Source organism: Mastigoproctus giganteus, chromosome 4 (genome assembly GCF_048544385.1).
Source record: "Mastigoproctus giganteus isolate SK-2022 chromosome 4, ASM4854438v1, whole genome shotgun sequence".
Lineage (NCBI taxonomy): Eukaryota > Metazoa > Arthropoda > Arachnida > Uropygi > Thelyphonidae > Mastigoproctus > Mastigoproctus giganteus.
Window position 1 is genome coordinate 229,710,589 of NC_143578.1, and position 15,537 is coordinate 229,726,125.

Here is a 15,537-nt window from a genome sequence, read left to right on the forward strand (position 1 = left end):
TCTTTTTTTGATTCAATCAATTCAGCGAGCACAGTTGCGAGTGCTGCACAAGCATGGGAGAAATTCCCCAACTTACGTATCTGCGGAACGCAACCCTTACATAAGTCAGGGAGTTCCTGTAATGGGAAACTAATGAAGAGTTGTAGAGAGGGTGCTAGGACTATAAGAATATCTGAAAAATTTCTACTAAATGCATTGGCATAATGCAACTGTATGGGGTATATCAGAGTTACAAAATTCATTAAAATACTGATTCTCCCATGTTTGTATACCAATGATGTTAGTAATCAAATTTGATGAATTCAAAGTGCTGTTTAAAACAATTAAAACAAAAATAACATAACAGGAACACAGAAAGATGCAGCATATAAATAGGTAAAGACAATGTACAAAGGAACGAAGGAAGGAGAGGGGAGGGTAAGAAGTAAGCTTTTAACTGCAAAGAACATCAATTCAAGAATCTTATAGATCACAATTTCCAAAATACTGAGTCAATCTGGTGACAAGTAAGTGATGGAAAATGAGACTGGAGGTATGTATGCAAGAACAAATGAACACAAAGAAAACTATCGTAATTAGTGACTGACCCTGCTCTAGAATACAAATATGTTGATTAAAGTGCAAATTAACAAAAATTTATTATGTAGCATTTTTAATTGAACACACTGTTGGTTTGTAAGTTTTGCTGGATGAAAAATCCACAGTCCTCACTTCAGACTAATTTTACCACAATAAAAAAAAAAAAAAAAAAAAAAAAAAACACAATTAGAATGCATAAAAATTCCTCCCATTTTGAGGGAATTCAAACTCAGAAATTTTTTCCAATGGCGTGGAAGGAATGCAGGTGTAACTTGTATTAGCTATAATGATTACGTATGAAAGTAAGTTCCAATACTCTCATTTCAAGAGAAATAACACTTACCTGAACAACACTTTGTTAAATTCTTATTGTCTTGTGTGGAAATTCTGACTTTATCAGGAGTCTCTACCTGATCTTTGTGGGATGTTTGCTGTTAAAATTTAAGTCAATTTAATATCTTATTATATAAAAATCATTATGTCAAGTTAATATCACAATAGCTATTATAATTCCCTTAAACTAATTAAATTACAACACTTTATTCAATTGCAGAAAATTAATAATTATACATGATAATCTAAAATGGTTCAAAGTCAGGCACAGGTATGAAAAATATAGATATGCATGAAAATGGGCTGAGATGCAAACTTTTACTACTTTCACCTTTCTAATCATCAACATATTTACTGTGCAAAATAATGCTATTTTTTCTAAGATGTACATTTCTTTAACACTACCAAGAAAAGATTATCTAATCCCACTGATGATCCTAACATCCCCGTTATATTAGTAAATATTATTTAACTAGTTATCACGTAGCCATATGACTTTACTATAAAACATCTTTAATTTTCTTTTTATTGACAGTTGTATCCTTGACTGCTAAGGAATGTAACAGTGATTAAATAAACCAGATATTCTGCTTGAAACTCACATAAAAAAAAAGAAATAATCCTAAGCAAGCTTAAGCCAAAAATACATTTATCTTCAAGAGGAGATTCCAGAACCTTTCCTCTGCAAAAAATTCATGCATGATCCTAGCACTGAGCTTGATTACCTTTTAGTGACATTATTTCATGATGTCACTAAAAGGCAGTTGAGGTTGAAGTTCATTGTGAAATATTCATCAGCAGCAATAAATTCTTCTGTGTAGATGCTGCCTGCGACTGGGGTTCAAAGCTGTATATTTTTTTTATAGCTTTAAAAGGACTGGTATCATGTTTCAGAGAATCATTAATTTCACTTTAACAGAGGAATAATTGTGTGGAAACCATTCTTTGAAAGGTTTTTGATTATATACAAGGTGCATTCAAGTTATAAGGTCACCAAATTTATTTCACATAAAGCATACTCTAGAAGGAACACTTTTCACACCTTCTCCCCAAACTGTGAAAGCAGCTGTGAAGGTTTGTTTGAAGCAAGTTTAGCCCACTAGTGAATGGCCAAAACAACTGCTTATGTACTAGGAAGAACTCTATTAGAAACGATCAAAAGTCACTAGGTGCAAGATCAAGCAAGCATGGAGGACGGATAATCTCAATTTTTTTTTTTTTTTTAACAAAATTTTTTTGCACTTTAAAAGCACAATGGGGAGAGTATTGTCTTGTGGAATCAAAGGTGATTCAGTATGTGTGGACATTTTCTTCTGAAATACTGAAAGAAATTCTTTGGAATCTCTTCCCATGAGCATCCTGTCACTATAGTTATCAAGGGCACTACAGTGACAGCATGCTTGCATGAAGGATCATTCTATCAGTAGCCCAGAAAATATCATCATTTTCACCACATGCAGTAACACAGACCTGTATGGATGGAGGTGACTCAGTACTTCCACCAGGTGGACTGATATTTTGTTTCCAGATTGAACAGTAGAATCCATGTCTCATTCATCTTTACAATCAATGAGAAGAAACAACCATTCATTGAATCATCCTGACATGAATGTTTATTTTATTTTTTTTTTCTGAAAAAGATGCCAGGAACCACCTGGCTGACATCCTGCTCATTCTGAGATCTTCATGAAAAATGGCATGCATGGAGCAAACAGAAATGCCTGTAACTGTTGCAGTTTTATCCACTGTTCATCTCCTGTTGTCCAAAACAATTTCCTCCACATGGTGATATTGGCTCAGAATGAGTGGTTTGAGTTCTTAGGTGACAGAGCTTCATTCCCATAAAATTCCCACCGTTCATAAAATTTTCAGTTCAAGTTACACCCATTTTTCACTTTTATAGCACTGTCAGGACAAACTTCCAGCACTACCTGATGAATTTCAATAGGAATTTTTCCTGTTAAATACAAATGCTGAATAATTACATGTTGTTTCTTGGTGGCTGAAGATTGCCATTTTAAGTATTAAAAACATACCACACTGTTTAGAGTGTTGCAATTGATGTGCTGGGCTGTATTGTCATATCTTTTGATAACCTTCTGAACTAACTTCTCACCATGTTTAAAGCAGTCAAAATATTTTATTCTTTTTAATTCAATTTGGAGACCTTATAACTTGAATGCACCTCATATTCTCTCCTCCACTTTAAGGAAGGTTGTCCCAGAGCATAAGTGCAACTAAGTTACATCAACTAATCCCATTATTTGTGCAATGTATATTGGTCTGCTCCTCACAGTTAATTGTTTTGTGTGTTGGGTAAATTATTTAAAGTAATTCATCTCTTGTTTCTCATGGGAGCACAATAATATAGGGGTTTTTTTTTTAATGAAAACCCCAAAAGACGAGAGGTATTAGAGGTATGTAAGTTCTAACCTACAGTACTCGGTACCATGCATGAGCTTAAGAAGATGAAAGATGCTTGTTGACATTAGACTTGAATTTCTGTAGATTGTAATTTTCAGGAAATACATATGAAGGAAGGTTGTTCCGAAAATGGAATTTGAATGAATGAATGGGGAAGAAGAAAAGTTGGTTCTATAAGTTTGAAGTTGGATAGTAAAAGGATGTTGACTGATTGCAGCATGTTTGGACTGCTTTGGAAGAGAGAGCAGGAATTATAGAAGCCAAATAAGAATAGTGTCCATGGAAGTATCTATAGAAAAGGCATACAGCAGAAACAGAACGTATATGAAACAGAGTCTGTTAGGTTAATTAATGGCTCATCTCTAACAGAGATGAGCCATTAATTAACTGAGTTTTAGAAGGATTTAAATCAACTAAATTATCTTTGCCTCACTGGAGAATTAGCTAAGAGATCGGCATTTATGGAATTGGCAGTAGATATTCAAGAAGTTGAAGCAGTTTGTGCAGGCCATGGCTTTTCAAACTGGAAGGTGGAATGCAGTGTGCTATCATCGGCAAAACTATGGAGGTATTTCCAGTCAATGGAAGAAGTTCGTTAATATACAGGAGGAAAAGAGTGGGAGAAAGAACTGAACCTTGAGGAGCACCAGCATTATTGGAGAAGTTAGAAGACAGAGAACCATTCACCATTAGCTGCAATGAGTGGTCAGAGATAAAACTGGATACCCAATTACAAAAAACAGTTGGCAAACCATAAGGTGCAAGCTTATTTAGAAGACTTATGCCAAACACGATCAAAAGCCTTTGAAATGTCAAGAGCAACTGCTTGAGTTTCACCAAACTTTTCCATTGAATTTGTCCATAAGATGGATAACATAATCCAGAATATCACTAGTGGATCAACACTGATGGAATCCATACTGGCAATCACTGATCAGATGGAAGGTTTCAAGATAGTTTAAGAGTTGGCAGTTATTTGATTTCTCCATTACTTTAGAAAGAGTAAAAGTAAAAGCAATGAGACAATAATTGGATGGGAGGGATTTGTCACCTTTTTAGAATTGGCCGGATATGAGAAATATCCAAGAAGGGAAAACACCGTGGAATAAAAAAGTAAAAGGGCAACACAGAACAGGAGTAAGCTCAGGAGCAGATTTAGAGAACAAGTGAGAAATACCATCAGGATCTGGAGCTTTCTTAGCATCAAGATTGTTCAAAATCCTTCTGATATCCTTTTCACAGAAGACCACAGGAGGCAATGAATGGAGTGTACTGGGAATTGTGGTTTACTAAGATCATCAATACATGAGTTGGAAGAAAAGTAGGATGCAAGCAGGTCAGCTTTATCCTTGGCTGAAGTGGCAATAGAACCATCTGGTTTTGATAGAGGTGGGCAAAGAGTTGTGGCCAATAGCTTTGGCAAGACACCAGAATGCTCTACTACCATTTGAACAAAAAGCAAGTTTTCTACGCTTAGCCTGATTAATAACTACTTTATAATTGTTGCAAGCTTTGGCATAGGCAGAAAACGAACCTGGAGATTTGGACACAAGTCAATTGCAATATGCAACATTTTATCTTGAACACCCTTAGTAAGTCTATTGGAAAATCAAGGTTTAGATCAGTGGTTTTCAACCGGGGTGCTGCAACAATGTTCCAGGGATGCCATGTAATTTGTGTTTAAGTTGCTTAAACTTATTATTTTTAACTGAGTTTTAGCTGATTTATGTTTATTTCATTATAAACATGTGTACGGTATCTTTTTAATTTTGTGGTGATCTATAATTGATGTTTATCTAGTAGCTCTATATTAAGAATAAAATTTATATGTATATATATAATTTGTATGACAAAATGTAATTTTTATAATTATTAGTTTTATATATATATAAAAAAACTAATATTATGTTTCAATAAAAAGAAATGAAAGTATACCAGTAGTGTGGCAAACCAGTAGAGCAAAGAATTTAACATGCAAAATTAAGGATAGCGTAATGTTGGATAAACATTATTAAATAATTTAGAAAATAGAGTCCGAATTAAAGAAAAATTTGGTGGCGCCCCCCCCCAGATAAGCACCAGTTTCTGAAACACATGAAATATCATTATATGTAAATGTAACCAGCCAACAATACTGAAATTAATTTAAAATAAAAAAAAAAGTATGCTCCATCTCGTGATGGGGTATAATGGTTAGCCTTTTCTATTCAATTCGATATTACGGTTTGTTCTACTTTTCTCTATTTAAATTAATTTCAGTGTACAGTCAGTCCTCGTATAGCACGATAGTTGTGTTCCTAGAAACCCTCATGCAATATAAACAGGCCCTATGGGGAAAATAGGGTTAGGTGCCGACCACCCAAGATTGAACACACATTTGTAACCAAAACATTACCAAACACAATAAGTAATCGTAATAAAATATGAAGTATTTTATTACGACTATTACGTAATAAAATATTGCTAATGCTTTTGCTTCTATCGTAAGCAAACTTGTTTTTTGTTTGATTTTCTATCCAAACAGATGACAGCCGTTCCATCTCTTCCAATTCTTTGTGTCTTAATCTAATGGATTTTAATTACACTTTGCGTTGTTCCTGCTATGAAAGTTGTCTTTATTTTCTCTGCATTCTTTGTAATTCTTGGCATTGCCTCATTTAGGTCTGTAGCACGTGCTCTTTCATTTCGCTCAAAGCGTTTCACAATTTCATATTTTTTCTCTATCAACAGAGGCGGACTGGCCATAAGCCTTACTGGGGAAACCCCGGTGGGCTGGAGACCGGTGTGATTTTGGCCATAAACCATAATATGAGGTCACTATAAATTTTCCTGGGTAAGAATTTTTGATCCAGTCCGCCTCTGTTTATCGATATTGCTTTTCTTTTTCTCTCTGAATCTAAGTGTCTTCACCAGGACGCTTCCTTTTCACACCTTTTAAGTATTTTACTCATTTTTAGGGAATAAAGCACAATTACAAAACGAGGGGGCACGCTTGATACACATAAAGCTGTGCGTGTGTAGCAACTGAATAAACACCTCACATTTTACTAAATGCACATTTATAGGGGTTACTACCATAAAACAGTAAAAACAATTTCCAGTTGCGTTTCTGCTAGTGGAATCTGTTATAAACTGGTAGTAAACTCGATCTAATTGCATTTGCGATTATACCGATAGCTGAAATTGTGTTGGTTTTTACGTTATTATGGTGAAATGTGTTTCCCCTTCACTGATATAAAAAACAAATACATTTTCAGAATCTTCTCTTCGTTCCTATCGTGTTGCATTCGGTTGGGGTAATTCTGCGTTCGACTGCCATTTCTTGCAAACACAAAGGCAAATTCGGTTTGTGTTATATAAGATATCGTTCCCCTATTTCTAAATCGTGTATGATCGAATTCGTGTAGTGTAAACACGTGTTATACGAGGACTGACTGTACAAGTTAGTGCAAATGCATCATATTAGTACACAGCCAATTCTAGATTAGCAAATTATTTGCAAAAGCGGCATCGTTTAAGTCGTATCTCACAATGTGAATACCTTCACGACGAGTTGCCATGACATTGCACTACTTTGAATAAGTAACGCTTCACCTAAAGGAGAAGACGACTGTTACTTATTCTCAGTGGATACAACCAACCAGACGGCACCGTTTCAGGGTAATTTGGCCCTTCTTTGGTGGGTGGGTAGGTACCCAAGTGATGTAATGTTGGCAAAACAGTTATGAAGTATATCTCCACAATATGAGAGATGCCTGATGGTGTATAAGATAAATTAAGACTATAATGCATTAGGGCTTATGCATTTCAGTATTGTTGGCTGGTTACATTTACATATGGTGATACTTCACGTGTTTTGGAAACTGGTGCTTATCTGGGGAGGGGGGGGGGGCACCACTAAATTTTCCTTTAATTTGGACTCTATTTTCTAAATTATTTAATAATGTTTCTCCAACATTACTCTATTCTTAATTTTGCATGTTAAATTCTTCACTCTACTAGTTTGCCATGCTACTGGCATACTTTCATTTCTTTTTACTGAAACATAATACATATTACAGTTAAATACATGTAACATGATGTGGGGTTTTTGCATTTTTGCTACCACTGATGTTTGCTCTATTTTCCTTATTCTTTATTTTCACTTAATTTTGATCTTATTTCTGCGGTCTAATTTTCAATTCGTCTGGATTTAATATATATATATACATACATACATACATACATACACACACACACACACACACACACACTTTTGTATTATCATTCTATTGTGGTTTAATCCGTCTTTTGTGCATCGTTAATGCCATTGTTTATCGCCATGTTGGCCAATTGAACATTATACGTGCCAGTGTATATTCGTTTCCAATAGTTCGATTTTCTTAAATACTGGTGTTTTTTTTACATATAGGTATTATTGTTAATACAATAGTGGTCTTTAAGCTAGCCTTATCTCAGTTATCTTAATTTCCCACACCTATACATTTAGGATTTAGAAGCTTATTGCGTATTGCTAAAGAAATTTTCATGATAATTATTGATGAAAATTTTTTTTATATAACTGTAACAATAGGCAATTATCAATACTATTTTATAACTATATAATATTATTTATACATTTTTGTATTACATCACGTGGACGTCAATCCCCTACTTCATCGGGGGCTTTGAGTGGATTGATGGCCCATTCGATGTAATGCATTTTAACGAGTAAGTAAAAAATGCATTACATCGAATGGGCCATTAGTATATACATTAGTATATAAACATAAAAAAGGAAAAAAATTTTCTATTCTAGCTTCAAATATGTCTGCTTTAGATGTAGAGGGTGCGAATTCTTTTAACGCTTCATCTGTAGTAGATGGTACATTTTCTTGGTTTTCTTTAGGAATCATAACTGCATTTTTAAAAAATTTTCTTTTTTTTTTTTTTTTTTTTTTTAAATCATGCTGTTTCGCAGCACAAGTTCTTGTGTTATTTCTTCCATAGCAAAGTTTGGATTTTGTTAAAAAAAAAAAAATTATATATATATATATATATATATATATTCCGTGCAGAATATTTTCCATTCTGCAACAGCCCAAGTTATCTTTTCAGTTGTGTCAATGTCCTTTTGCTCTACATTTATTATTGTTGTTGTTGTTGTTATTATTTGGTTTTAAGGAGCATTAGCAACTAGGGCCATATTGCTCCGGGATATGCGGTGGTCATTCCCTGACCTTTCCGCATCCTCCGTATTTGGTGGTGACGGGCTCAAACCCGTTCTAATCAAGAAGCGTGTGCTACGCACTGCTGCTCCTTCCCACCTGGCTAAGGAGGCGCCACATTTATTATTTCTCTTCTCTTATTAATTATTTGCCTTTTCTCTCATTATTATTATTTTATTTTTATTATATATTTTTTTATTTTATTTTATTTATTTTTTATTTTTTTTGGCTGGTGCAGATAATCTGAGAATGACTGTGTACAAGGAAGCTATAGGCTTCCTCGTACCATGTGGCCATTGCTAATACTAATACATCTGAACAAATTGCATCTTCTAGTTTCTCAGGAGTAACAACACTATCAATGATTTCTTGATCTGAGGATGATTGTGATAATGCAACCTCGTTATCACAGCGAGCCCTGCATCAATATCTCAAACTTTCAAGGCTATGTAAAGAAACTTCTGTTGTGGTGGATTGAACTGTTTGCATTATTTCTTCAATACTGCTCTGCCTTGACCTTACATTAAAACCATCAATATCATCTTCATCAGATGGTAAGTCTGCAGACGTGACACTTGGCTATAATTTCCTGCATGCTCTCAAAAGAGTAATGGATTCCACAGTATTCCAAGCAATTGCTATAGAATATATTGCATCTTTAATTGTGAAGCCCAGCTGAAAGTTATAATGGAGACATCCTAGCTAATCATTTGTTTCATAAAATCACTCCTGTAATGGCATTTAAAATTTTGTATAACTCCCTGATTCATGGCTGAATGAAAGAAGTGACATTGAATAGTAAATAATAGGAAAAAATATTTCCCCTGCAAGACATCTTCACTGTACGTAAACATCCCATCTCAATGTATATTTGTACAGTAGACCTCTGCTTTACAATATTAATCCGTTCCAGAGACACCATCATATCGTGAAAATATCATAATGTGAACCCAATAACACATTGCTTTTTGGTAATTCATTCCATGACCTCGGAAGATGAAAATTTCGCTATATAACTAAGCTATTTCTCTCTCTAAAAGGTGATTTTTATAATGAAAATTGTACATATTGATAAAAAAAAATTTATTAAAGCACAACACAAAAAAAAATCACTTCAGCTAAAGGATGCAAAAACAAAACATGTGGCCAATGCATTTACAAATGCTGTTACTGGCTGAGAGGAAAGACCACTTGGTCCGGTCAGAGACATCATAAGCACATCCCATCATAAAGTGAAATAAGTAGGAGCCAGTTAATGTGATCACTGGTTAGTAGAATCAGCCACTTTCTAGAATCAAATTTCAAAAAAAAAAAAAAAAAAAAAAAAAAAAAAACAGTTAAAATCACTACACTACACTTTCATCGTTATCATATGTTCGGTTATAAGAATCAATTTTGAATGCCTTTGTGATATTTTTCTAAACCACATTTCTGGAGGTCACCATCATAAAACAAAAAAAATCAATTTTCAGTTTCCAGTTTATTGGGCTTTTCTGTTAGTGCAATATATTATAAACAGGTAGTAAACTCAATTCTATTGTATTTGCAGTAATACCGATAGCTGGAATTCGGTGGGTTCTTGTGTTATTATGGTGAAATGGGTTTCCCCTTAAATCGTATAAAAAAACAAATAAAATTTCAGAATCTTCACTTGATTCCTATTTTTTAAGCTTCATAAACTTGTTACTCCGTATCTCACTTGCGTGCATCGTGTTAGTTGCAATTTGTGCGTGCGGTGTTCTTTGTTATTGATTGCTTATCTCTTTTTTACTGATTTAAATTTTACAACCCCCCCCCAAATGTCAATGAATAGAAATATCAACTAGTAGTATGTACATATTACGTATTAATTAAGCTATGTACATAAGTGTAAATTTATTTTTTATCTTGCTAACCTGTGGGAAAAATTCATCCAATTTTCACGTACCATTTAATTTTGTTAATTGGTAAGGTGATAAAGAGCAAATTTGTGCTTTATATTTTTACTTTTATAGCCTGTGGATAATATTACTGCTATTTTCGCTTATTTAAATCGTCATTTAATAGAATTAAAATTCAACCCACAAACGTGATCACAATGACCAGCACTTACCACATATCTCATAGTGAATGGAGAGATCATCGTTAAGTGGGGGTCCACTGTGTGTGTGTGTGTGTGTGTGTGTGTGTGTGTGTGTGTGTGTGTGTGTGTGTGTGTGTGTGTGTGTTTAAGGTGGAATTAATAGATCTGTTAAAAAATGTGAAGACCACCTTTGGATTTATTCACCATTGCCACGCCACCACTCTATCAACAGATCTATTTATTGCTACTTGTTTGTGATTTGTTTTTATTCAATATTTATACCAGATTTCACTTTTGGACTACCTTTGGATTTATTCACTGTGTCACCATTGGATTCATTTATTACTGTTGGAATTATCTTCTATACCTGTTCATCCCCAATTAGGTGAATAGTTCTGTCTTGAATCTTCAATATAGTCTACATACTGTAGTAAGGCCTCCCTTATACAGTCTTCATAACATTTGTTGCATTATAACCATACCATTTGGACTGCAAACATATATTCTTGACCTACGTTTATCCCTTAGGTCATTTATTTCCTTTCCATCTAAGGATCTCAATACTTGTTAAAATCTAAAAAAAATTGTCATATTCCTGTCACTGCTGGGTATATAAACTGTTCCCTTTAATATAAGTGAACATTTCTAACTTGGATTTTAAAATATTTTTGTGTATCCTGAAAAAGGCCTCTGAGGTTGGGAAAATTCATATTTTAGCATTAAATCAGCTCACACACCAACCATAAGAATAAGTATTTACTGTAACTAAAATATTTACATATTAAAATAAAATAAAATAACTATTTACAAAAAACTGCTATTATATTAAATTAAATTATATACATGTAAAAACATTAAAACTGTGATAAAATCCTTAAGATAAAATACACTAAAATAAACCGGATTAAAAGCGATAAAAACAATAAAAGTCTCTGGAGCTTTCGGAAGCATCGGCTTCCTTCCTCAGCAGTAACAAAACTTCCTGCAGCACGTCCATATATAACAGGCTCACGGTACCTATACACGTGGTGCAGTCGGCGCATGGTCTGAACTGGAAGCGGAAATAGCTCGGGAACGTGTTAAGCAGAACCGTTCATCCGTAATTAGGATGATAGTTTCAAACAGAGGATGCATACGCATACCTCTGTCCCTATTCATAATATTGTGGTCAGATGAACAGATTCGTAGGCTCTCAAGCCATTTACGGTTCCAGAACCCATGCGCTCGATCCACGATAACCGCATCCTCTGGGGAAATTTGATGCTGCTTCTCCCAAAAATGTCCGGCCACAGCAGACTTATTGTAATCAGTGTTTTTTATAGCATTTGCATGCTCCCCCAGACGATCCTTGAGCCGTCGTTTTGTCTCGCCCACATAACATTCCCCACAATCCGGGCATTTTATCCTGTACACTACTCCACTACTCAGGTCCTTTGCTATTGGGTCTTTTACCTGAGACAACACTGTATGCAACCTCCGCCCGGGAAGCTGCACACAGCGTGTTTTATAACCCCGCAAAACTCTAGCGAGATGCTCAGTAATGCCCGGATAGTAAGGAATGTATGCGGTAGCCACAGGAACAAACGGTTCCTGACGGCTAGACTCTATTCCTTTACTAAATCTGTCTATGATCCTCTGGGGGTATCCGCATTTTCTAAGGTCTGCTGTGACTCGTCTAATTTCACATTCTTTGTCCTCAGAGGTGGTGCAGTGTGACCCTGCTCTATCTAGTAGAGCTTTCACTACACTATTCTTATGCTGCCCAGCTTGTGCTGAACTATAATGGGTGTACTGGCCTCTGCACATAGGTTTTTTAAACACAGAAGTTTTGAGCCTAGGGCCTACCCTAGAGACCAGTACATCCAAGAAAGGAAGGGTACCTCCTGTTTCCACCTCTGAGGTAAATTGTATAAATTGGGAGAAGCTATTAAGCCAATGAAGTGCATCATCCTCTCTCCCCTTCTGGACCACGGTAAAGGTATCATCAACATACCTTTTCCATTTCTTTATGGGAAACTGACATCCACTAAAAACCCTGTCCTCTAACTCCTCCGTGGCCAGATTGGCCACGATGGCGCTAATAGGAGATCCCATGGCTGTACCGTGAACCTGTTTGTACATAACACCTTGGTACACCATAGTGGTGCTGGCCAGACAAAGTTCCACACCCGAACAAATATCCTCTACATTTAAAAGCGATCTATTACTCAAAGAGACATCATTACTCAAAGATTTTCTAAAGCAATATATTCCATGTTTAATTGGAATGCATGTGAATAGTGACACCACATCAAAAGAAATCATGCTCCCGTTTTCATTTATAATCAAATCAGAGAGGATGATGCACTTCATTGGCTCAAGGATCGTCTGGGGGAGCATGCAAATGCTATAAAAAATGCTGATTACAATAAGTCTGCTGTGGCCGAACATTTTTGGGAGAAGCAGCATCAAATTTCCCCAGAGGATGCGGTTATCGTGGATCGAGCGCATGGGTTCTGGAACCGTAAATGGCTCGAGAGCCTACGAATCTGTTCATCCGACCACAATATTATGAATAGGGACAGAGGTATGCGTATGCATCCTCTTTTTGAAACTATCATCCTAAGTACGGATGAACGGTTCTGCTTAACACGTTCCCGAGCTATTTCCGCTTCCAGTTCAGACCATGCGCCGACTGCACCACGTGTATAGGTACCGTGAGCCTGTTATATATGGACGTGCTGCAGGAAGTTTTGTTACTGCTGAGGAAGGAAGCCGATGCTTCCGAAAGCTCCAGAGACTTTTATTGTTTTTATCGCTTTTAATCCGGTTTATTTTAGTGTATTTTATCTTAAGGATTTTATCACAGTTTTAATGTTTTTACATGTATATAATTTAATTTAATATAATAGCAGTTTTTTGTAAATAGTTATTTTATTTTATTTTAATATGTAAATATTTTAGTTACAGTAAATACTTATTCTTATGGTTAGTGTGTGAGCTGATTTAATGCTAAAATATTTTTGTGTACTTTAATTAGACTTTAATTATACAATCTACATAGTTTTTGATGTATAATAACCCTGCCATTTGGTCTTCTGATAATTAATTTTGGCCTACATTCATTCTATATGCTCTTATTTTCAAAGCTGGAACCCTTGACAGCCATTTTATTACTTCTTGATCTACTGAACTTGACACTACTATATTCAATCACTTATATGAAATATGTATTTTAATTTTTTTGGACTGTTCTTTTTTATTTTCCAAATATCTTAAACCTTTCTGACTGCAGAATTTAATTATTCCAAATTTTGCACTTATAATTTTCTCTATATACAGGGTGTCTCAAAAATATTGGTACAAACGATTAGGGGAGGTAGGTAAACATCTAAAGGAGTGTGAATCGCATAGGAACCCATAACCGGAAAAGTCACCGCAAGTCGGTAGATGGTGCTGTTCATCAATTCACAAGAGGGAAAATTTCTGGTTTACTCATTCAAGCAGTAGTCGCCGCACGAAGAGCATGCATCAATATACGAGCTGTGAGCTGGCACACATGCACCTAGTGTATGGATTAGCAGAGGGCAATGGACGAGCTGCTCAACGAATTTATGGAGAACACTTCCCATACAGACATGTACCGGACCACCATTTGTTTGTGCGTGTGCATCAAAATTTGTGTGATTATGGGTCATTTAGAAGTAACAGGAGTAGTGCGGGCAGACCACATTCGACACGAACTCCCACCATGGAAGAAAGTGTGTTGAATGCCGTCCGGAATAATCCTACTACCAGCACACATGCCGTTGCCTCTGCCCTAGGAGTGTCTCATTGCAGTGTGCAGCTTGTCTGGCATGACGATTCCTTACACCCCTTTCATCTCCAAAGGGTTCAGTTACTGCTTTCCCAAGATCATCCTGCACGTGTGGCTTTTGCGCAGTGGTTTCTCCAAGAAAGTGTTGAAGACTTGAATTTTCCAGTCTATGTTTTGTTAACGGATGAGGCTTATTTCACTCAGGAAGGCTTATTCAATCAGCACAATGCTCATGTGTGGGCTCACTACAACCCACACGGTGTCCGGCCCCATGCGGCACAACATTGCTTCGCAATAAATGTGTGGACAGATATGGTCGGCGACTGCTTAGTCGGCCCATACCCGTTCACATCTCGCATGAACTACGCTAAATATTGGATCTTTCTTGAACAAGTTCTACCAGGGTTATTTGACGATGTTCCAGCAAATGTGAGAGACAACATCTGGTTTCAACATGACGGGGCGCCTGACCATCACGGACGGTGTGTTTGTGACCATTTGAACAGGTGTTCTGGGCGTCGATGGATTGGCTGTGGTGGACCTGTTGCCTGGCCCCCAAGCTCACCTGATTTATCAAGCCTTGATTTCTTTCAGTGGGGACCCCTCAAATCTATCGTGTATGAATCGCCTGTGGAGACGGAAATGGATCTCGTGGCGAGACTTGTCTGCGCTGCTGCTACTGTCAAAGAAACTCCAGGTGTGTTTGACCGTGTCCGCCAATCCATGCTGCGTCGGTGTCATGCATGCATTGCGTCTCGTGGTGGAACCTTCGAGCATCTGTTGTAACATCATGAAATGCACCCATCTCGTACTTCATTGTTAATATTATGTCAAATAAATGTTTGCCACTAATTACTGTCTTGTGTCATTTCTGCTTCTTGTGCCTCTGCTACTACTTTCCCGTGACGTTTCCGGTTATGGGTTCCTATGCAATTCACATTCCTTTAGATGTTACCTACCTCCCCTAAACGTTTGTACCAATATTTTTGAGACACCCTGTATATATACTTTCTCCTGGCCAACGTTTCACTTATGAATTTCAACGCACATATTTTATAAAAAAAACGACTATAGAGGTCACTAACTGTACCTTCTTTTTTTGGCTTTCTTTCAAGTCCATTTTTTCTCACTATAAA

The 15,537-nt window shown here is 36.2% G+C and overlaps 1 protein-coding gene across 1 annotated transcript in view; it reads right to left on the reverse strand.

Moving 5' to 3' along the window:
• Rab10 (RAS oncogene family member Rab10) overlaps positions 1–15,537 on the reverse strand; it is a 136,662-nt gene that overhangs the window by 19,413 nt on the left and 101,712 nt on the right. The window contains exon 6 of the mRNA XM_090371203.1: positions 923–1,010. Within this exon, the coding sequence (XP_090227329.1) occupies positions 923–1,010 (88 nt within the window). The remainder of the gene's footprint in view (positions 1–922; positions 1,011–15,537) is intronic.